General features: G+C 35.2%; 1 protein-coding gene across 3 annotated transcripts in view; it reads left to right on the forward strand.

Annotated features, from left to right (window-relative positions):
* Nucleotides 1–348: 348 nt before the first annotated feature.
* RAB28 (RAB28, member RAS oncogene family) overlaps nucleotides 349–24,278 on the forward strand; it is a 128,682-nt gene continuing 104,752 nt past the window's right edge. For all 3 annotated transcript variants that reach the window (XM_030923620.1, XM_030923623.1, XM_030923627.1), the window contains exons 1-3: nucleotides 349–633; nucleotides 5,168–5,264; nucleotides 10,298–10,386. In XM_030923620.1, the coding sequence (XP_030779480.1) occupies nucleotides 559–633; nucleotides 5,168–5,264; nucleotides 10,298–10,386 (261 nt within the window). In that variant the 5' untranslated portion in view covers nucleotides 349–558. The remainder of the gene's footprint in view (nucleotides 634–5,167; nucleotides 5,265–10,297; nucleotides 10,387–24,278) is intronic.

Here is a 24,278-nt window from a genome sequence, read left to right on the forward strand (position 1 = left end):
TCCTCGAACTCCTGGCTGCCAGGCAACCCTGGCGCATAGCCCGGGCGTCACTGCTCCACCCCGTCAGGCTGAACCATTCCCTTCAGAGACTTTCTCAAGAGGGAAAGAGAAAAGGGAATTTGATGGAACGCCTGAAAGCTGTTCTGCTGCCGTTTTCTCTCCTTAATTTGAACGAACACTTCTTTTCTTCTTCTAGCCAACTATCTCCTGAAGGGCAACGCAGCAATTAGCCTCTCCCGCCAGCATGTCCCCCCCACCAGTCCAGGGCCGCGAGTGGTTCGGCTCGTCAGGGAGGCCGGCGGTCGGCGCGGGTTGGCTCTGAAGCGGGGGCGCGCGCCCGACGTGCGCGCAGGGGGCGGGGCCGCGCGCAGAGGGCGGGGAGGTGGGCAAGATGGCGGCTGGCGAGTGATTCTCTTCGGATCCCTACTGCCGGAGCGGAGACACCGGGGCGGGGGTCCTGCCGCCGCTACCTCCCTTCCTCCTCTCCCCCGCCCCCGGAGCCTTCCTCCTTCCGTTTCCCCCTCCACCTCGGGGGGCGGGCCTGGTTCCCGGGACACCATGTCGGACTCTGAGGAGGAGAGCCAGGACCGGCAACTGAAAATCGTCGTGCTGGGGGACGGCGCCTCCGGGAAGGTCAGTCCTCGAGCAGGCCCGCCGTCCCTGGCCTGCAGGAAGCCCGGCGCTCCCCGGCCTCCTCCCCGCCGCCCGGCGTCGCCTAGTTACCCCGAGCTCTCGGGCTTCTAGGCCCGGGCCCGTCTGGTTGTGTGGCCTGAGGCCAGACACGAAATGGGCGCTTGGTGAAGGCCGACGCTGTCCAGCTCCCCCTTAAAAAAAGTCACTTCCTAACTCGCCGTCTGGATTGCGAACTCCAGCAAGACTCGGGCCAGCCTTTCAGCTTCCCGCCTCTCAGGACTGGCAGGGGTTTGCCAAGGCATCTTAGCTCCTCTTACTTGTAGTCCAGGTCACACTTGCTCCTCCCCTCCCACCCCCTTTACCGTTTCTGATGCTTCCACTGCACCGTGAACCCCCAGGAGCGTGACTCTGGGATCAGTATTTCCCGGGTGAGAATTGGGGGCTCCGCCACTTAGTCGTCGAGTCATTGGAGGGCAAATTGCTAATCAGTTTGAGCTTCATCTGTAAGATGGGTATTGAAAAGGGCCGCCGCAAAGGGAGAAATGTGAAAATACATATTAAATGTGAAAATACACATAAAACCTTTAGAGCACAGTGTCCACTCTATACACGTTAGTTGCTATTTTAGTATCATACCTGTTCATCACCTCTCTTTCCAGCTCAGCACTCGGTACAAGCAGTCAGTCAACAAGTGTTTATGGAGCTCCTGTTATGGGCAGGATGCTGAGGCTAGAGCTGCTTGCGTGACAAAAGGGATCCCTGGTCGAATGAATGAGTGCGGGCTTGAGAGTATCAGGCAGCGTCAGTCTTATTATCTACTAGGCAGCGGCTCCTACCCCAAGGTTGTGAAACTCCTGAAATGGACTAAACACTGCCCGGTGCTTGCTCTGGGGAGACGGTCCATAAGATCTCAGAGAGATCTATGATCCCTCCACCAACAAACAAAGTGAAGAGCCTCTACCGGGATGCCTTCTTACCCATGCTTCTGTCAAAGGCGCCAACACTTTCTGGGATTATTGCTAAAGTTTATCTCCCCTCTACTCCCCTCCCTTATCCCAACCATAGTCTAAAGAAACCCAGGCTCTTATTTCCTGTTTAAGGCTTCACATTTCCCTGTTGCTGGTCGCAGTTTGGACCCTGGTTTCTCTGGTGACGACTTCTCTTTGCATCCTCCCTGGCATAGCTGCTTCTGCTTTTGGTTCTGACATTTGGCTTTCGAGATCCCCTGGGAAAGATGTAAAATTTCATATGCAAAATTTGGAGTATTTTATTGTTTTTTTCTTGTCTTCTTGGATCCTTTGTTACAGATTTTTAAAGCTGAGGAAAACAATATGCTATGATTACATTTAAACTTTGGGGGAAGAAAGGAACTTCGGGTAACTTTTCTTTATAAAGTATATTAATTTTTGTATACTTAGTAAACTTTTCGAATGAATGAATTGCTGTAGATAAATCATCATTGTTTCTAACACCTTTATTCAATAAAAAGTTTGTTAGATTTTTATAGTTTCCTCATCATTTAGATTTTCTTTTGAAGGCCGTCCAAGGTTTTGGCTCTTAAATTTTACGGTATTCAATTCATAACTGTTCTTATTTCCCATTTAAAATGATAATGACAACCCATAACATAATACATTTGTAAAAAGACACAAAAATTGCTGGTTATCCTATATGCTATCATAATTCTTTAAACTTTTGTTCATTTTTCTAACAGTATTTATTGTACATATAGTACTCAGTGAAATTTGTTCATAATTTTGGGTCTGAGTTTTTTATTTAGCCTATCATACACGTTTTCCCTTTATTGCTAATTTAGTGTGAATAATTACGGTGTTTTATTTCTGTTTAAAATTTTTTCTGGTATAGGACAGCATAATTTTTTTCACTTCCATGTTTTTGAGTTAGTATTATCATTCTGCTTTAAAGGATAACAGTAATATTTTTTATGGTACTCTGACTTAATCTTCATCATCTTGCCTAAATAACTTATTTTAAAACTGTAACAGTTTTTTCTAATAGGAACTTCCAGACGCAGACATCTGACACCTAACCTTCTTTCATTATTCTTAAATCAAGAATTTTTTTTTCCATACCCTATTAAGTTCTCAAATACTTGGCAGCCACCAACATTCCCATTCTTTTTCCTTTATTGTTCTTTTCTTTGTGAACTCAGCCTCTCTTTCATTCTTAGTTGTATCCTGATTTAACTCTTGGCTCTTTTTTCCTAGCATTTGTTTTTCCTGCTCAATCTAACTCTGAACGTTTTTCAACACACTGACAGATGCAGTAGAGTATTGAGATGATGACTTAACAGTTTCTCCAAGAGAAATTTAGCTCCTCCCTCCAGTATCACGTGTTTCTATTTCTTTCCTTTTCTGATTCATAGTTTTTCTTTTATTACATAATATCTTAAGAGCTTTTTGAGGCAAAATATTCCTTTTTTCTGTCTTTTCAGTGTTTGTAAATGTAGTATGGTTAAAAAATGTTAGTAGAAATTTACCAAATCAAAAATGTTAGTAGAAATTTTCCAAATCAAAAAATATAAAGATTCAGATAAAAATATTTCTGATATGGGAGCTAGTTGTTCACTTAATACCTGTGATTAAGAAGGATATTTATACAGTGACTTGAGAAATTATTAAATGTGTAAAATTGCATGCAGTCTAGATAATTGAAGAGAAAGTGACCAACACTGATTCAGTTGATTCTCTGTTCAATTTTTGTCTCAAGATATTGGGAGATGATATAGTAAAAACTTTAATACTCTGTATGTTCCCAGTAACCTGTATTTTTGACAGTTTATACTCGATTCCAATTGAAAATCCCAACTTTATATTTGCCTCAAAAGTGTGAAAGCAGGGCTTTCAAAATCTGGAAGTCACTTTTTCAGGAAAAGAAACTTCCTTAGAAGTTTTCTGAATACTCCTTAATATGAAAATATTGAACTCTGCAATTCTTTAAAATGAAAAATTATCTCAAATGACATTATGTGGATGTTACACATGCCTTCAGTTTCTCTTTGACCTTTAACCATCAGTCTATTAAATATTTTGAATTACCTGTAATAATATAAGTAGTGATAGTTATTTTTTTCTAGAATTCTGAACCTCGTCAAAGATGATTTTGTGGTGTAAGTTAGATAAGGTCAGTAGAGTAATATAGTGTAAATGAGAAACAAAAGTCTGTAGAAAGAAATACCTATCTTTTCAATTCTGATCTCTCAGTTTTGATATTGTTACATGTGTCAAAAATATAACAAATGTGTTTGTTGCTAGATGTCTAGCAGAATACCCTTCACATGGTAGTGCTCAACAAATACTTGGCCAATTATCTTAGAAATTTATTACAAATGCTGGGTATTTAAACACAAAAATATTTGGAGTTACGGTGTCCAAATTGTCATTTGTGTGACAAGTATTGTTCTGTGTAAAAGGAATTTTAGATGAACTTGCTAAAAGGAATTGAAGTTTGACCAAATTTTCTTTTGCACTGTTATACTGCTTATGTCATAATGAACTGTAATCAGCTGTCTTGGAAATTTTGTCTTAGTTTTCATTATTTTAAGACTTGACATGTAATTTTAACTTTTAAAATAAAAAACAGCTATTTTCTCTTAACATAGGGAGTCTGTCTTGAAGAGCATAAAAGCTAAGTGAAGTTGCCTTTCTCTTTTTTGGAGGAAGTTTATAAATAAAAATAGTGCATTTAAAATATTTAAGAATTTGTTGAGTTACTGTTATTTAGTTGTTACTAGAATAATAATTCTTTTGCTTTGATAAGAAATGATACTTTAAAAAGAAAACTCCAGAGTTTTTGACTAAAACTTTGAGTTTCTATTTAAAAAAATGTATATCTGTTCTGGTTATAATAGCTTGTGACTTCTTGGCATTATGGTTCTTGGATGGAAAATATTCATTTTGTCTGCTTTATATTAATCTTAAAAATACCAGCTTCTTTATTTAAAAGATACATATTGTCACAGTCATTCTTTAGGGTCATTTTCTATTAACATCTTTAAAAATAAAGAAAAATTAGACATGATACTTTTCCTGTGGGAAAAAGAAAAATTTTGTAAGCAGATTTCTCCCTCCTTAATGCTTCTTATTATTAGCTGAGGGCTAAGCTACCCTTAGAATATTTAGCCTCAGAAACTGATCTAAGTTAGATAAGATCTTTAATTATGTTTTAAAATAATTCAGATCTTTATTATTGTTATTATTTTAGTTTTTTTTTTTTTTTCTGTTGATAACTCTCAAATTCTGATTTTCAGCAAGGAAAAGGATCTTGACAAGCAGGGCATTTAAAGAGATCTAACCCATTAGTTTATTGTCCCTACTGATAGCTGCTGGCAAGTGAAATTTACCTGGTGGTGTTAAGTCACTCCCGGCCTTGTAACTGATTAGAACTGCTTAAAGTTGCTTGTTGGATTAATTGAAGTATACATGTTAAGATTGCTTAATAAGATTTAGTAGTGGTCTTATGATTACATTTCTTTAATGAATTAATTTTGACATTCTGTGCATCAATTTTTTAGACCTCCTTAGCTACATGTTTTGCTCAAGAAACTTTTGGGAAACGGTACAAACAAACTATAGGACTGGATTTCTTTCTGAGAAGGATAACATTGCCAGGTAAGAGACTAAAAAGTCTTAACGTAGAAGATTATAAAAAAATCTTACAATAAATGGCGTAAGAAAGAAATGTGTAAAGTTTTAGGGCTGCTTCTACATGAAGATGTATATATTCAGTAAATTTATCTTAGGGAGGTTAACTTTCATCACTATCTGTCATGAAGGCATATTGTCCATGGGTGTGAGAAAAAGTTTATATACTCTCCCACTCCTTCCCTGTTTTTGGCTACTATACATTTTTTGAGGATAAACAATGGTTGCTTATAAAATTCTGAAAAGCTTTTAAAAAATTAAGTGCTATACATTTGTTAACAGATATTATATTAACAAAATGTGAAAAGATTGGGAAGGATTATTTTTTAAAATATTATTTTGATTTGCCTCTGCTTTAGTTTTTTGTTTAAAGTTGGAACAGAGGTATAATGTAGCTATGGAACTTCTGTGCTCTAATATGTGAATGCTGTTTTATGCAAGGCAGCATGAAATTGCTGGCATTTAATAGACCACTAAAATTTAGGGTCCCTAGGCACTCATAAAAATACAGTTTGAGCATTCAAGATGTTTCACTTCACCATGCAAAGAAACTATTTAGATGCCAGTTGCAGCACATTTTGTGGGAAATACGGGGAAATAATAACAAAGAAAGAGTGGTTTATGTTTTAAATTAGTTTCTGAACAATTGGGGCTTTAAAATGCTGTCCTTTCAATTTCAATGGTTAAATTATATGTTTAAAGTATTTTATTAAAAGCAGTTTATCTTGATTGACTTTATAAACCATCCGTCCCTCTCCTCTGTGAGGAAGCACATTTGGAGAAAACGGTTGCAAGTGTAATGTCAGATTCATGTACTGAAATGTGAGTGATATAGTGGGAAGGGGTTTAATACATTCCAATTATTATTGAAATACGTTAACCTCTCAGACACCCCATCTATCAGACAACTCCCCATGAAAGTTTTAGAGTAGCTAATGAAAACTCTTGGTAATGGAGGTATTCTTCTTATCTCCTTAGTAATATACTTTGTTATATTTTGTGATGGTTTGTATCTGGCTACCAGTGAAAAATAGATTAGGGGATATCCCATGAGAAAAAAAAGAATTTCAATTTTTCCATTACTGGGTTATTGTTCAGCAAAAGGTTTAAGGAGAAGCATATGCGTACTTTGTTTCATTTGTATTTTCTTTTAATGTATCCAAAACTGAAAACGTCATTTAAATTTTATTATTCTTCGTCTTACCAATAATCTGTGCTGCATTCAGAATTCTTAATAGCAGTCACTAGCCGAATACATACACAAATCACATAATATAGAGCCTGGAAGCTTATTTTTGCAGCAGTTTTTTTCACAGATGCCGGTTGTACGCAGAGAATCTCAATATAGTATTTTGCTATTAGCTATTTTGTTTTGATGCTTAATTTGAAAAACCACCACACCAACTTTTTGTCTCATTACTTTTAATATTTCTCATTTTTTAGTTGAAAAGCTTAAATAAAGAAACAAGTACCTACTCAAATACTAAAAACAAAGACTGGTTTTTAGACATTTCATACAGGCGATATATGTGATGATTTCTGACCTGTAGCACAGCACTACCAATTTAAAAATTTTGATTACTTTGTAAAAAATATTTTATATTCTTGAAATCTAGATTAATAGTATAATGTTTTAGACTTGCACAGTACTTAGGTTAAAAAATGACATTAGGGCATGTATACTATTAATGAATGTATATTTTCATTTTCCTAGTTAAGTTTTTATTTTGATGGTAAAGTTCCAGAAAAAAAGTTCTATTTTTTTTTTTTAAGGCAGTTGGTTTTATGCTACTTAACAGACTCAAACTTATGGTAGAAATTTCAGTAAGAAAAAAATATTTTAATATATTTTGTTTTTATATAATTAATAAGTATATTAAGAAATGAGGTGAATAAATTACAAGGTTTATAATTATTCTTTATATACTTTAAATTCATTATAACTGCCAAATGTAGGATCATTAATGTATCATTAGCTGAATAAAACATTACAGGTAGCTTTATTGAATTTATAGCATAGTCAGTGAATCTAATATTTGTTAGTAGTCTAGTAAGTCCTCTGACCAGTTAGATTGTTAGGGGTGTAAACCTCCTGTCCATTTATTTACATTCTCTTCATGCAAGTTTTCAAGATCATTACTTTGCAAATACTAATCCATTTTAGTATATTTCATGATCTGGTATGCTGTATAGTCTGGATGCAACCACTGTGCAGATTTTACTGCTTAAAATAGTGTATCTGTTAGAGATTCTGCTGATAGAGCTTCTTAAGAGTCTTAGTCAAAATACTTTCAGGAAGCTTGTGGGTACAGTCCAGTAAACAGCGTTCTACTGTGAAAAAGATTTCTAAGTCTTTAGTACAAGAAGTGGGTAGACTTGTGTTTTTAGTTCCATCTTGACTATGCAGCACTTTAAGTAAGGTTAACCAAGGCACCAAGTGTACTTTTACAAGGTCACTGTTGAATCCTCTTGGTGGCTTTAATTCATACCAAAAGCAACTTACCTGTGTTTTGTCACCTCATTTATTTTATTTTTTCTTCTAGTTACATGTCGTTTCTTACAGAGGAGCAGGAATTTTGCAGCATTCTGGGTTTGGGATTAGATTTCTGACAATTTCCTTAATGTTCTATATTGGTTAGAAATTTGTATTAGATTCTTGATTTAAACAAAATTATAATATTATTTGAATATTCTTATATAGCGTTATAGGTGTGTCATCTTGAAAATATACTAGGAGAATTCATATGTTTATGCCTGCAAAAACAAAAATGAATATTGATTTGAATCATATCCTCATGCGATTTTGCTCCTCAAATAAGGAATCCACATTTTATTTTTAGTTTTATGTGTTAATAATCCTCAAATTAAAATGTGGAGTTAAAACTATATTTCTGGATATAAGAAGTAATATGAAGTTAATATCATTTGTTGAAACTGTAAAGATAGTAATTTTTTGTTAGCATTCTGTATTAGTGGACTATCAGTAATTCGCAGCTATTTTTATTTCTGAGTCACTATAATGTATATGTTTAAAAAAACAGGCAAACACTGACAACAGGGTTTATTTGGAAAGGCATGCATTTAAAAAGTATCCTCAACACATGAATATGGGAGACAATTGGATAGATAGATGATTTAGGGTCTTGATATGATTGTAGTCAGAATTTGAAAACATGTAATGAAGATCATGTTCCTGAAGTTGTAGTCAAAGTGTTCACAACACCTCATTCAGATAGGATCTGAATATCAGAACTTAAAGAAGAAAGCTTTATATTTTTTGTTGTGAGGTTAAGTAATAAGGACTATTGGCTCTGAAAAAAATGGGATTAAACACCTTTTAGTACTTATTTAGTATTGCCTAAAATCTTCCTCTGTAAAAGTTAGTATTGTTAAGCACTGTCTTTTGAAGTAGTCAAATAACTCTAAAGAGTTGTGCAAGTAAAATGAATAGCCTACTGCCTGCTTAGGGGTTTCTGAAACGATTATATATACTTCTTAGTGATGGCTAGCCCTTTCTCATCTGCTTAATTTGAGACAGCATTATAGAAGAATTATTTCAGCCTTGAATCTCAAAAAATTTAGATTTTTAAGAAATTCAATTTGTATAAGTTTTTGGAGACATCTTAGTCTGTGACATTTTGGTTTTTATATTCATGGGGCTTTAAGAACATTTTTGTCATTAGTGTAAGTGTAGAAAGTATGTGTCTGTGGAAATAATGATGGTGATAAAACATTAGTGCTCATTAATGCTAATGGAAGTTCCTCGTGGAAATCCTCTGCACGATGGCAGATGGAACAACCTATGTTTAAATAATGGAAAGATTGTAATACAAACTCACCAAAATTTACAAAACTGTGCTGGTTAATCAAATGTCTTTTTTTTTCAGTTGCATAGTTAAATGGTATGACTAACTGTCTCTGATTTTAGTGTTTTATGTTGGCGTATAAATTTATATCTTCATAATCTTTTTTGGAAATGAGATCATTTTTCAGTTTCTAACCTTTTATTTTATTTTCTTTTGATTTGCAAATCATTCAGAAAGTGCTAATTGAGACTCTGGAGAAAACTCCGTAATTTTATGAGGGATATCGTTTAAAATGTTCAACTAAATAGCATAGTTTGGCTTTTGTAAGCATACTCATCAGTTGCATTGAGAAGAGAGAACAGCTTATCTCATAAATTTTTGTATCAACCAAATATTTTACAAAATGCATGAAAGGATTTTAAAGATTCCCTTTTAGAATGCTTTTATAATGCTCATAGGGGAAGATGATTAGTTACACTATTTTATGAAGGCTTGGAAGTATACATAGTTTGTTTAAATGGAAATGCTTTGAACAAGTTTGAATACATTGTAATATTTAGTGATATACATGGTATGTATCCTACATTTGTTCTGAATAGGGCTATCAAATTTGTTTCTATTTGATGGGTTAAATTTGAAAATGTAATTTTTTGGCTATGTTTGCCATATCCTAGAGTAGCTGACAATCACATTATAAAAAGATTCATTAATTTGAGCTGAAATTATGGGTGCATTTTTATGGTTTGCTATTATTCCATGAGTTTTAGAACCCATAGAGTTTAGAACCTACAACAGAATTCATATATATGATTGGATGGTTGAGTATATAAAGCTTCAGTTTTTATTTTTAAAGTACATTTCTTGCTCCATGGACATGTGTTTCATTCTATTCTCTAAGAAAAACATTTTTTCTGAGGCTTAAGTTTATAAATTAAAGCTTACTTTGTTTTGTTTTGAAAGTGATTGTAAATATGGTTCCATGGAAATGGAGTAAAAGGATAAAACTAGATTCTCCACTATGAATTCTTTTGACATTGTTTTCACAGTTCCAAATATCATGTGAGCCTGTACATAAAGGCAAATTGAGCTCAGTTTCTTAATGTGACTTAGTATTCTGTGATACTGTGTCAGTTGTTGTATTGTTACTTAATTTTTTTGATATTCTTATTTTTATATTCATTTTTTATATTCTAGGAAACTTGAATGTTACCCTTCAAATTTGGGATATAGGAGGGCAGACAATAGGAGGCAAAATGTTGGATAAATATATCTATGGAGCACAGGTATGATATGAATTCTGATTATTCCAGTATTGAAAGTATAGCATTTACAAGCACACATGCAAATCTACACCCAAATGCACATACACACACACATACTTTCTTTCTAACTTTTTATCTGATATGTAGAGAGAATAATTTTATGTTTGTGCTAGTCCTTTGGTTTCATTCTCTCCAAATTATGTTTGGAATGATTTGGGTGAGGGAATAGGAAAACTCTTTAACAGCTTTCGTATGGTATTTATATTACTAGGTGTTATTGTTAGCAGTTCAATAAATGTGGTGATAAATGATATTTTGATATTTATTAGCTGGTTTGGTTATAGTGACTACTTTCAAATAAACTGAATGAAAAATACAGGGATGAAAATTTAACTTCATTTTAAGTTACAAGGACTAAAAGCATATCTATATGTCTATATTTTTGTGCAATAAATATTGATAGCTTTTCAGATTTAATAGACATGTCAATATTTTCTATCAGATAACTAAATATGACAGTGTGTCTATGAAACACATACAATAATTTATGATAATGCTGTATTTTCAGAAGAAAATCCATGTAGAGCAAGAAAAATGAAAGTGAAAAATGAAAAATGACCTGAATAATTACATAAATTTGGCCACATGAGCTTATGTTCTCCATGAGCTTATATTGATATAATTTATAAGATTTTAAATAAAGTTATTATACAAATAGAAAATATACAGGGTGGTAATATACTTTAAAAAGCTAATCATTTCTCTCTGAGCATGTTCACTGAAGAATTGTCTTTTTAATATTTGGCAGATTGCTTTTGATTAAATGACACACTTTAGAAATGCAGTAATACTATTGAAAGTAATCATCCGATGAAGTAGAGAATATGGTATATAGCCAAATATTAAGTACGTTGTGCTTACTGAGCTCTGTATGTAATACTTGTGCTATTTCTTTATTTTTGCTTTTTTTCTCTACTTTTAATTAGTGTATATCTTCTACATCATCTGGAGACATAGGGGTAGTAGTAAAAATTTTTAGTTCTTTATTAGAGTTTGGTATTTTAAGTGGGACAAATATAACTTGGTTATGTGGAACCATGTTGCTCATAATAAATGATTCTATAGGATGGAGATATAGTATGTTAAGCACTGCTGTACAAAGTTTGGTTCATGTCAAGTACCATTGCCTTGATTGTGGATGAAAAATAGATTCTGATTTATTTTATAAAATATTCAGAGAAGGACAGTATGGTTATAGAGGCTAATATGGTTCTGAATCACATATAAAGACCCCAGAGTTTTGATTTTTTGCATTGCTGATATAGAGATTTGGCTTTTTGTCTCCTGCAAAATTTTTCTGTTCACATTTATAGCATTTTCATCTGTGGTTAAGTGACTTTGATATTTTATGCATGTTCATTTTTCTCTTAAAAAGTACATCTCAGAATTTTGTGTATGGCTTTTTTGTTTTATTTATTTATTTATTTATTTATTTATTTATTTATTTTTCTGTTTTAAACTGATTAAAGTGGATACTAAGCTAGATAAAACTTACTGGACAGAGATTTGTGGGAAGCCACAGTTCTTGTTTCATTCATGTGGTTGATAACATGGGAAAATAACACCCTTATCTTTGTTCTATAAAATCTGTCTATAAGGCCACATATAGGATTTTTAAGAAAATGAAGATTCGATCTAACTTCTAATGAAATTTGACTCTTGGTGTCAAATGGAATAGTCTTTTATGATTTATAGGTGCAACTAGAGTTAGTGGAGAACAGGAGGACTTTATGCATTTCAGGGTAAATAATAATATATAATTCAATTAATACATTTTTTCTTTCCTTAAAAATTAAGGGAATATTATGCCCATGTGTTGAATTCTATTAATTCTATCTTCAAATCATTTAAAAATTTATTATCTAATTTATTTAAATTATTTAAGATTTATTACCATTATATAAAAATTAATATTGATGTGAAATTTGTGTATTATAAAGTTAACCATTCTAAAGTGTATAATCAGCTGTACGCAGTGGCTCATGCCTGTAATCCCAGCTAATTGGGAGGTACAGGTGGGAGGATCACTTGAGCCCAGGATTTTGAGGTTGCAGTGAGCTGTGATCACACTACTGCACTTCAGTCTGGGTGACAAGTGACACTCTCATCTTTAAAAAACAAAATAAATAAAAAATAAATTATATAATCAGTATCATTTAGTGTACTCACAGTATTTTGCAACCATTTCCTTAACTCAGTTTTTGACAGTATATATTTTATGTTATTACAAAGCTGCCTACAATCAGCAGACATTAATGAGAACATTGGTAGACATTTCAAGAATTTCCATCGTTTTTGAAAGTCCATAAGTTTAGTAAAATGTCTTCATTATTTTTTAAGGTACTTTATTTCTTGGGAGAAAGTGAATGTTATATTTCTTAGACCTTGTTGTATAAGGTTTCTATCTTGAAGGTACATATTGACTTTTTTCTCTCTTGGTAGTGAGTTTTATTGTTTTCACTTTACGATTGCTGTGACTCTTATAATCATGTACTGTGTTTTTATTAAACAACAATGTACAGTATTTCTGAGAAATTCATGAATCTTTCTATGAAATTGCCTGACAAAACTGGGAATTCTGAGATGATGAAATGAATTGTTAAAAATAGATGATAGGGCATGGTGGCAGGCACCTGTAGTCCTTGATACTTGAGAGACTGATATGGGAGGATCACGTGAGCCCAGGAGTTTGGGGACTGGAGTGAGCTATGATCATGCCATTCTACTCCAGCCTGGGTGAAAAAGCGAGACTCAGTTTATAAAGAAAAAAAAAAAAAGGATGATAATATAATAACTTTTTTCTGCTTTCCAGAGATTCCAAATAAATGCTGTGTTAAGTACATAAAGTCATTGACCAGTGGTCTATTTTGTTAAACTATTTTTAAATTCTATATCCAGGCTAGAGAGGCTATGACTCATTATTTACTACTATAAATTGGAGAAAATGTTACTTTTCAAAACCAGTGATTTCAAAAACATCCTAATAACATTTTAATAAACTCAATAATTTTATATAATAATATAATTATTTTTCAAAGTAGATCTATATTGCTTCTGGAGTTATAGATGCTTTATAGTACCTATCTCATGAGTACTTTGGATTTTGGTATACTACAGGACAGAAATCTTCCACAGAAATGTTGAGACAAGCTTTTTCAGGATGTCGGTTTAATGTGTTATTTAGGGTTTTGTTTTAGGTTCTCTAACTTCTGTATTGTATACAGAAAGAATTATACATGTCTGGGTCATTAATCAATCTGTTTCTTTAAAGCATTTCTTAACATCTGCATAGAAGCTTGTTTGTAGGCTGGGAGTTAACTTGGACCCAAATAAAAACGATTATTTTACCCTCTTCACTCCCCTTACCCACAGCAACATTTAAACGTTAGCAGTAGCCTGTTGAAAGTGTTAGTGAAAACTAAATTGAATTGACACCCCAAAAAGAATTAGTGAGGTATTTTGACAAGAACTAGTTCTAAGAATTGAAATATGTCCCAGTTAAATTCCCAGATTTTAAATTAACTTAAAAATTTCTAGGAGTCTTTAGAAAGATGTTATAGGCGATTTTTCATAGTGGTTAAGAGCAAACACACAGTACATAGTGTTTAGTGCCCTGTAACCTGTGGCTAACAGAGGCTAATAACAAACCTCAGAGAAGGACTGGATGTTTCATTTTTGTAGCTCTTTCTGTCCTGGAATCTAAGTGGTTTGCAAACACTGACCCACTGAGCATAAACTCAATGAAGTGTAGTCACTTGTGAGGTAGAACATAACCACTATTATGTACCAGTGGCCCCACACAGATGAGCCTGCTTTTTAAGTACCAACAAAAGGATTTGGTGCCTACATGGCAGCTAGGGAGAGAGTGCATCTTAAAACTGGACTCTGCAAGACCTTCTGCTCTCTTTTGCTGTAAGTTTTTTAGTTGGATATTTACCAACTTATAACATGTTTGTGCACTTTTTTGTGCACTTTCTTTGCGTGTTTCTTACAGGTTATACTTATAAAGCAAGATATATGTTGTTATGGCTATTATATAATCTGTATGATTTAATTCATTTCTATATATAACTAAAAAACTAAAGCAGATTATTTGTCTTGCATATAAGGGAGAAAACAAATAACCTGCATTTTGGGAATGGGAGAACCTTTCATTTTTTGAGAACGTTAAACAGTGACAGTGTGTGTACTGTGTTTAGCACATGTTACACTGAAGAACTATATCTATGCAATGCTTTACAAGACTGTTACTTGGTAGGCACCAGTGTTTGTTCTTTCAAAACTTCTGTCAAGGCCAGGTCAGTGGGTGCATAATCCCAGTGCTTTAGAGGGCCAAGGCAGGATAATTGCTTAAAGTCAGGAGCATGAGACCAGCCTAAGCAACATAGTGAGACCCTTTCTCTACAAAAAATTTAAAAAAATTAGCTGGTCACTGTGGTATACGCTTGTAGTCCTAACTACTAGAGAGTCTGAGATGGGAGGATTATTTGAGCCCAGGAGTTCAAGGCTGCAGTGAGCCATGACTGCATTCCAGCCTGGGGAACAGAGCAAGACCCCATCTCTTAAAAAAAAAAAAAATTGCTGTCAGTTATTACCTTGAAAATGGTATCCATTTGATTTACTCTCTCATCATGCTTATTAGATATGGTGGTAAGTGAAATAGATGAAAGCAAACTACTATATGAACTAACATTATATAATATTTGCTAAAAATCTTGATGTTTACAAAATACTATGGATGGTAGTATTTTCTTGGAATCGGAGTTGGAGGAAGGCAGTTAAGGCATAAAATGAAGGAAACTGTTGTTGAAGAGGGATTTATAAAACTTGAAATCTGATTTCCAAAGGTCATGTAGAAGATTTGGGAAGAACAGCAGCTGAAAGGTAAATTTGGAAGTGGAAGGAAAGGATGGTATGGGGTTGAAGACATAGGAGAGAGAGAAATGTCAGATATGTGGTTGATAACAAAAGTTATCTGGGACATGAGACATGACAGTGGATTTAGATGACCATAAGATTGCCAAGTAGGCCGGGCGTGGTGGCTCAAGCCTGTAATCCCAGCACTTTGGGAGGCCGAGGCGGGTGGATCACAAGGTCAGGAGATCGAGACCATCCTGGCTAACACGGTGAAACCCCGTCTCTACTAAAAAAAATACAAAACAATTAGCCAGGCGTGGTGGCGGGCACCTGTAGTCCCAGCTACTCGGGAGGCTGAGGCAGGAGGATGGCGTGAACCCGGGAGGAGGAGCTTGCAGTGAGCCAAGATCGTGCCACTGCACTCCAGCCTGGGGGACAAAGCAAGATCCCGTCTCAAAAAAATAAATAAAAATTAAAAAAAAAAAAAAAGAAAAAATGGAATTACAAGATTGCCAAGAAAATTAGATCCAGAAGTTCCCAAGCAGGCTGCAAGATGTATTCCATGTTTGAGGGAGTTGTACTTTCTTTTTTTTTTTTCTTTTTCTTTTTTTTTTTTTTATTATACATTAAGTTCTAGGGTACATGTGCATAATGTGCAGGTTTGTTACATATGTATACTTGTGCCATGTTGGTGTGCTGCACCCATCAACTTGTCAGCACCGATCAATTCATCATTTATATCAGGTATAACTCCCAATGCAATCCCTCCCCCCTCCCCCCTCCCCATGATAGGCCCCGGTGTGTGATGTTCCCCTTCCCGAGTCCAAGTGATCTCATTGTTCAGTTCCCACCTATGAGTGAGAACACGCGGTGTTTGGTTTTCTGTTCTTGTGATAGTTTGCTAAGAATGATGGTTTCCAGCTGCATCCATGTCCCTACAAAGGACGCAAACTCATCCTTTTTTATGGCTGCATAATATTCCATGGTGTATATGTGCCACATTTTCTTAATCCAGTCTGTCACAGATGGACATTTGGGTTGATTCCAAGTCTTTGCTATTGTGAATAGTGCCGCAATAAACATACATGTGCATGTGTCTTTATAGCAGCATGATTTATAATCCTTTGGGTATATACCCAGTAGTGGGATGGCTGGGTCATATGGTACATCTAGTTCTAGATCCTTGAGGAATTGCCATACTGTTTTCCATAATGGTTGAACTAGTTTACAATCCCACCAACAGTGTAAAAGTGTTCCTATTTCTCCACATCCTCTCCAGCACCTGTTGTTTCCTGACTTTTTAATGACTGCCATTCTAACTGGTGTGAGATGGTATCTCATTGTGGTTTTGATTTGCATTTCTCTGATGGCGAGTGATGATGAGCATTTTTTCATGTGTCTGTTGGCTGTATGAATGTCTTCTTTTGAGAAATGTCTGTTCATATCCTTTGCCCACTTTTTGATGGGGTTGTTTGTTTTTTTCTTGTATATTTGTTTGAGTTCTTTGTAGATTCTGGATATTAGCCCTTTGTCAGATGAGTACATTGCAAAAATTTTCTCCCATTCTGTAGGTTGCCTGTTCACTCTGATGGTAGTTTCTTTTGCTGTGCAGAAGCTCTTTAGTTTAATTAGATCCCATTTGTCAATTTTGGCTTTTGCTGCCGTTGCTTTTGGTGTTTTAGACATGAAGTCCTTGCCCATGGAAGAACATACCATGCTCATGGATGGGAAGAATCAATATCGTGAAAATGGCCATACTGCCCAAGTTTATTTATAGATTCAATGCCATCCCCATCAAGCTACCAATGAGTTTCTTCACAGAATTGGAAAAAACTGCTTTAAAGTTCATATGGAACCAAAAAAGAGCCCGCATTGCCAAGACAATCCTAAGTCAAAAGAACAAAGCTGGAGACGTCACGCTACCTGACTTCAAACTATACTACAAGGCTACAGTAACCAAAACAGCATGGTACTGGTACCAAAACAGAGATATAGACCAGTGGAACAGAACAGAGTCCTCAGAAATAATACCACACATCTACAACCATCTGATCTTTGACAAACCTGAGAGAAACAAGCAATGGGGAAAGGATTCCCTATTTAATAAATGGTACTGGGAAAATTGGCTAGCCATAAATAGAAAGCTGAAACTGGATCCTTTCCTTACTCCTTATACGAAGATTAATTCAAGATGGATTAGAGACTTAAATGTTAGACCTAATACCATAAAAACCCTAGAAGAAAACCTAGGTAATACCATTCGGGAGTTGTACTTTCTTGTGGCTGAGAAGATTCCGATAGTTTTCTGGAAGGGATCAGAAGAGTTCTGGATTGATTGTTGTGGTCAGAGACTTAGGGATTTGAGGGTGCTGGTATTTGAGGGATTTGAGGCTCCTGAAGAGGTGAGTACTTAGAGGTTTGGCTTTGAGGCTGGTGAGTAGAGGCCCTGAGAGTCAATAGTTTTGATAATGTGTGTCTTTTAAAGATTTGGTCCATTATATTTATATTGTCAAATTCGTGGTCACAAAGTTGTTTATGTTTATTATTTTTTTAATGTCTGTGGAATAGGTAGTGAAGACCTTTATTAATTAATGTTGTTAATATGTGTCTTCTCTCTCCCTCCCTTTGTTTTTGGTTAGCCTGACTAGAGGTTTGTCAATTTTACTGATCTTTTTTTAAAAAAACAGCTTTTGGCTTTGTTGATTTTTCTCTGTTGTCTTCTTCTTTAATTTCAATTATTTCTTCCCTAATTTTTAATTACTTTCTTCTGCTCGCTTTGGACTGAAATTACTCTTCTTCCTCTAGTTTTCTACAGTGGAAGCTTAGATTATTGATTTTTCTGCTTTTCTAATATCTGCATTCAATGCTAAACACTGCTTTTTCTGTATTCCACAAGTTTTGGTAGGTTGCATATATTTTGTTTTTGGTTCAAACTATTTTAAAATTATTTTTGAGACTTCTTTGATGCTTGTGTTGTTTAGAATATGTTGTTTAATCTTCACATACTTTGAGTTTTTAAAGCTATTTTACTGTTACTGATTTCTGGTTATAGTTTGAGAACATGGTTTTTGTGATTTCTGTTTTTACAAACATGATAAGGTATATGTTATGGCCCAGAATGTAGTTTGTCTTGGTGAATGTTTCATGAGAGCTAGGGAATAGTGCGTATTCTAATGAATACAGTAGTCTATAAATGTCAATTAGATGAAGTTGATTGTTAGTGTTGTTCAGATCAACTATACCCTTACTGATTTTCTGTTTGCTTAATGAAAAAAGTCTTCAACTCTAGGGGGATCTGCAGATTTAGAACTCCTTGCAGTTCTATCAGTTTTGGCCTCATATATTTTGATGCCGTGTTATTAGGTGCATATACAGAGAGGATTGTTATGTCTTCTTGGAGGACTGACTTATCATTATGCCAGTCTTGTCTTTAAACTTGATAATTTTCCTTATTCTGAAGTCTGCTTTGTCTCAAATTATGTAGCTACTCCAGCTTTCTTTTCATTAATGTTTTCATGGTGCTTTTCTATGCCTTTACTGCTAACCTGTCTGTGTCTTTATATGTAAGGTCAGTTTTCCGTAGGTAGAGTCTTCTTTTCTCATCTCCTTTGACAATCTGTCTTTTAACTTGTGTATTAAATTCACATACAGAGTGGTTATTGGGATAGCTGGGTTAACATCTGTCGTGTTCGTTTTCTATTCTTTGCACATTTTCTTTGTTTATCCCCTCTTTCTGCTTTCTCTGGTTTTATTTGAGTATTTTCTCTCCTGTTTTAGCATATCAATCATACTTCAAAATTTTTTTTAGTGATCGTTCTAGAGTTTGCAATATACATTTTAAACTAAGTTTAGTGTTAAATGACACTGTGTTGCTTCATGTGTAGTGCAGGTCCCTCAGAATATTCTCAATTCATCCTTTTTGTCCCTTATGGCATGGCTGTCATTCATCTCACTTATCTGTATGCTGTAATCATCCAGTACATTATTATTACTTTAAACAGTTGTATTTTATACCAATTAACAATAAGAAAAATAATTGATACTATGTTATCTTCATTTTTTCCTTTTCTGATATGCACTCACTCTTTTTTTACATTCTGTGTGATTTTATTTAAAAAATGTTAACTTTTATTGTAACCTGGCAGTTTATAATTGGTTATATTTATGAAGTATAGAGTGATGTTATGATTTATGAATACAATGTGGAATAATTAATTCAAGTCAATTAGCATATTCATTATCTCAAGTCCTTATAACTTTTTTATGTTGAGAACATTTGAAATTTACTCTTTTAGCAATTTTGAAATGTATGATATGTAATTATTAACTGTTTTAACCACACTGTGCAATAATTCTCAAAAAAACCTTTATATCTCCTGAGATTTTGTACCCTTTGACTGTTTCCCCATTTCCCCCAACCGCTAGCCTCTGCAACCACCAGTCTACTCCCTACTTCTGAGTTTGATTACTTCAGATTTCACGTAAGTGAGAACATGCAACATTTGTCTTTTTGTGCCTGGCTCATTTCACTTAGCTTAATGTTTTCCAGTTCCATCCATGCTGTTGCAAGTGAGAGACTTTTCTTTTTTTGAGGCTTATAGTATTCCATTATGCATATATACATCATTTTCTTTATCCATTCATTTGTTGATGGACACTTAGGTTGATTACATAGCTTGGCTATTGTGACAGTGCTGCAACAAACATGGGAGTGCAAAAACCTCTTTGACAAACTGATTTCAAATCTTTGGGTAAATACACAGAAGTAGGATTGTTGGATCATATTCTTAGTTTTTTTTGAGGAACCTCCACACAGTTTCCCATATTGGTTATTCTTCTTTACATTTTCACTGAGAGTGTACAGAGGTCCCTTTTCTCTATATCCTCGTTGATACTTGTTATCTTTCATCTTTTTGATAATAGCCATTCTGACAGGTATAAGAGGATAATTTTTTTTGCTTTTAATTTGCATTTCTCTGGTGATATTCAGCATTTAAAAAATATATCTGTTAGTCATTTGTCTTGTGAGTAATGTCTTTACAGGTCTCTTGCCAATTTTTAAATTTAGTTTTTTGTTTTCTTACTATGGAGTTGTTTGAGTTCCTGGTATATTTTGGATGTTAACCCCTTCTTGGATGTATGACTTGAAAATATTTTAATTTGTAGGTTGTCTCTGCACACTGTTAATTTTTTTCTCCTTTGCTGCACAGAAGCTTTTTAGTTTTCCTGTATTGGCTATTTCTTTTGTTGCCTGTGGTTTTGGAGTGAAATTCAAAAAATTATTGCCCAGACCAATATTTTGTAGTTTTCCCCCCTAAATTTTCTTGTAGTAATTTTGTAGTTTTTGGTCTTACTTTGAAATCTTTACTCAATTTTGAGTTGATTTTTGTATATGTTGTGAGATATTGTTCTGCATGTGGATATTGAGTTTTCCCAAAACCATTCATTGAAGAGGCTGTCCTTTTTCCATTGTGTGTTTCTAGCTCTGTTGTTGAAAATCAATTGACTGTACATGTATGACTCATTTCTGGACTCTCTATGTTCTGTTGGTCAGTGTGTCTATTTTTTGCCGGTACCATGGTGCTATAATTCCTATAGCTTTGTAATATAGTTTCAAATCAAGTAGTGTGATGCCTGCAGCTTTGTTTTTCCTATGTGTTTGTGCTCATGATTGCCTTGGTTATTTGAGTTTTTTCATGCTACTCATTTTTTCCTATGTCGAGTTTAGTTTCTGACCCATATCATTTTCCCTCTCCCTGAAGGACCTCTTTTAATGTTTCCTTCATAGCAGGTTTGCTGACAGTGAATGCTCTGTTTTTGTTTTTCTGAGATCTTTATTTCTCCTTTACTTAATGATAATTTTGAGGAGTATAGAATTCTAGGTAGTTTTTTTTTTAATTTTAATTTTCTGCCAGTATTTTTTTTTTTATTATTATACTTTAAGTTCTAGGGTACATGTGCACAATGTGCAGGTTTGTTACATATGTATACATGTGTGATGTTGGTGTGCTGTACCCATTAACTCGTCATTTACATTAGGTATATCTCCTGATGCTATCCCTCCCCCCCCCGCCCACCTGACAACAGACTCCGGTGTGTGATGTTCCTCTTCATGTGTCCAAGCGTTCTCATTGTTCAATTCTCACTTATAAATGAGAACATGCGGTGTTTGGTTTTCTGTCCTTGCGATAGTTTGCTGAGAATGATGGTTTCCAGCTTCATCCATGTCCCTTCAAAGGACATGAACTCATCCATTTTATGGCTGCATAGTATTCCATGGTATATATGTGCCACATTTTCTTAATCCAGTCTATCATTGATGGGCATTTGGGTTGGTTCCAAATCTTTGCTATTGTGAATAGTGCCGCAATAAACACATGTGTGCATGTGTCTTTATAGCAGGATGATTTATAATCCTTTGGGTATATACCCAGTAATGGGATGGCTTGGTCAAATGGTATTTCTAGTTCTAGATCCTTGAGGAATCGCCACACTGTCTTCCACAGTGGTTGAACTAGTTTACAGTCCACCAACAGTGTAAAAGTGTTCCTATTTCTCTACATCCTCTCCAGCACCTGTTGTTTCCTGACTTTTTAGTGATCACCATTCTAACTGGCGTGAGATGGTATCTCATTGTGGTTTTGATTTGCATTTCTCTGATGGCTAGTGATGATGAGCAGTTTTCCATGTGTCTGTTGGCTGCGTAAATGTTTTCTTTTGAGAAGTGTCTGTTTATATCCTTTGCCCACTTTTTGATGGGATTGTTTGATTTTTTTTCTTGTAGATTTATTTAAGTTCTTTGTAGATTCTGGATATTAGCCCTTTGTCAGATGAGTAGATTGCAAACGTTTTCTCCCATTCTGTAGGTTGCCTGTTCACTCTGATGGTAGTTTCTTTTGCTGTGCAGAAGCTCTTTAGTTTAATTAGATCCCATTTGTCAATTCTGGCTTTTGTTGCCATTGCTTTTGGCGTTTTAGACATGAAGTCCTTGCCCATGCCTATGTCCTGAATGGCATTGCCTAGGTCTTCTTCTAGGGTTTTTATGGTTTTAGGTCTAACATTTAAGTCTTTAATCCATCTTGAATTAATTTTTGTATAAGGTGTAAGGAAGGGATCTAGTTTCAACTTTCTACGTATGGCTAGCCAGTTTTCCTAGCACCATTTATTAAATAGGGAATCCTTTCACCGTTTCTTGTTTTTGTCAGGTATGTCAAAGATCATATGGTTGTAGATGCATGGTATTATTTCTGAGGGCTGTGTTCTGTTCCATTGGTCTATAACTCTGTTTTGGTACCAGTATCATGCTGTTTTGGTTACTGTAGCCTTGCAGTATAGTTTGAAGTTAGGTAGCATGATGCCTTCAGCTTTGTTCTTTTGGGTTGGGATTATCTTGGCAACACGGGCTCTTTTTTGGTTCCATATGAACTTTAAAGTTGTGTTTTCCAATTCTGTGAAGAAAGTCATTGGTCGCTTGGTGGGGATTTCATTGAATCTGTAAATTACCTTGGGCAGTATGGCCATTTTCACAACATTGATTCTTCCTATCCATGAGCATGGAATGTTCTTCCATTTGTTTGTGTTCTCTTTTATTTCATTGAGCAGTGGTTTGTAGTTCTCCTTGAAGAGTTCCTTCACATCCTTTGTAAGTTGTATTCCTGCTTCTTTGAAACAGTTGTGAATGGGAGTTCACTCATGATTTGGCTCTCTGTCTGTTATTAGTGTATAGGAATGCTTGTGATTTTTGCACATTGATTTTGTACCCTGAGACTTTGCTGAAGTTGCTTATCAGCTTAAGGAGATTTTGGGCTGAGACAATGGGGTTTTCTAAATATACAATCATGTCATCTGCAAACAGGGACAATTTGACTTCCTCTTTTCCTAATTGAATACCCTTTATTTCTTTCTCCTGTCTGATTTCCCTGGCCAGAACTTCCAACACTATGTTGAATAGGAGTGGTGAGAGACGGCATCCCTGTCTTGTGCCAGTTTTCAAGGGGAATGCTTCCAGTTTTTGCCCATTCAGTATGATATTGGCTGTGGATTTGTCAAAAATAACTCTTACTATTTTGAGATACGTCCCATCAATACCTGATTTATTGTGAGTTTTTAGCACGAAGGGCTGTTGAATTTTGTCAAAGGCCTTTTCTGCATCTGTTGAGATAATCATGTGGTTTTTTGTCTTTGGTTCTGTTTGTATGCTGGATTACGTTTATTGATTTGGGTATGTTGAACCAGCCTTGCATCCCAGGGATGAAGCCCACTTGATCATGGTCTGTAAGCTTTTTGATGTGCTGCTGGATTCGGTTTGCCAGCATTTTATTGAGGATTTTTGCATCAGTGTTCATCAGGGATATTGGTCTAAAATTGTCTTTTTTTGTTTTGTCTCTGTGAAGCTTTGGTGTCAGGATGATGCTGGCCTCATAAAATGAGTTAGGGAGGATTCCATCTTTTTTATCAATTGGAATAGTTTCAGAAGGAATGGTACCAGCTCCTCCTTGTACCTCGGGTAGAATTCATCTGTGAATCCATCTGGTCCTGGATATTTTTTGGTTGGTAGGCTATTTATTATTGCCTCAATTTCAGAGCCTGGTATTGGTCTATTCAGGGATTCAGCTTCTTCCTGGCTTAGTCTTGGGAGGGTGTATGTGTCCAGGAATTTTTCCATTTCTTGTAGATTTTCTAGTTTATTTGCATAGAGGCGTTTATAGTATTCTCTAATGGTAGTTTGTATTTCTGTGGGATCGGTAGTGATAACTCCTTTATCATTTTTTATTGGATCTATTTGATTCTTCTGTCTTCTTTATTTGTCTTGCTAGCAGTCTATCAATTTTGTTGATCTTTTCAAAAAACCGGTTCCTGGATTCACTGATATTTTGAAGGTTTTTTGTGTCTCTGTCTCCTTTAGTTCTGCTCTGATCTTAGTTATTTCTTGCCTTCTGCTAGCTTTTGAATGTGTTTGCTCTTGCTTCTCTAGGTCTTTTAATTGTGATGTTAGG

The sequence above is a fragment of the Rhinopithecus roxellana genome, chromosome 2 (assembly GCF_007565055.1).
Source record: "Rhinopithecus roxellana isolate Shanxi Qingling chromosome 2, ASM756505v1, whole genome shotgun sequence".
Classification (NCBI taxonomy): domain Eukaryota; kingdom Metazoa; phylum Chordata; class Mammalia; order Primates; family Cercopithecidae; genus Rhinopithecus; species Rhinopithecus roxellana.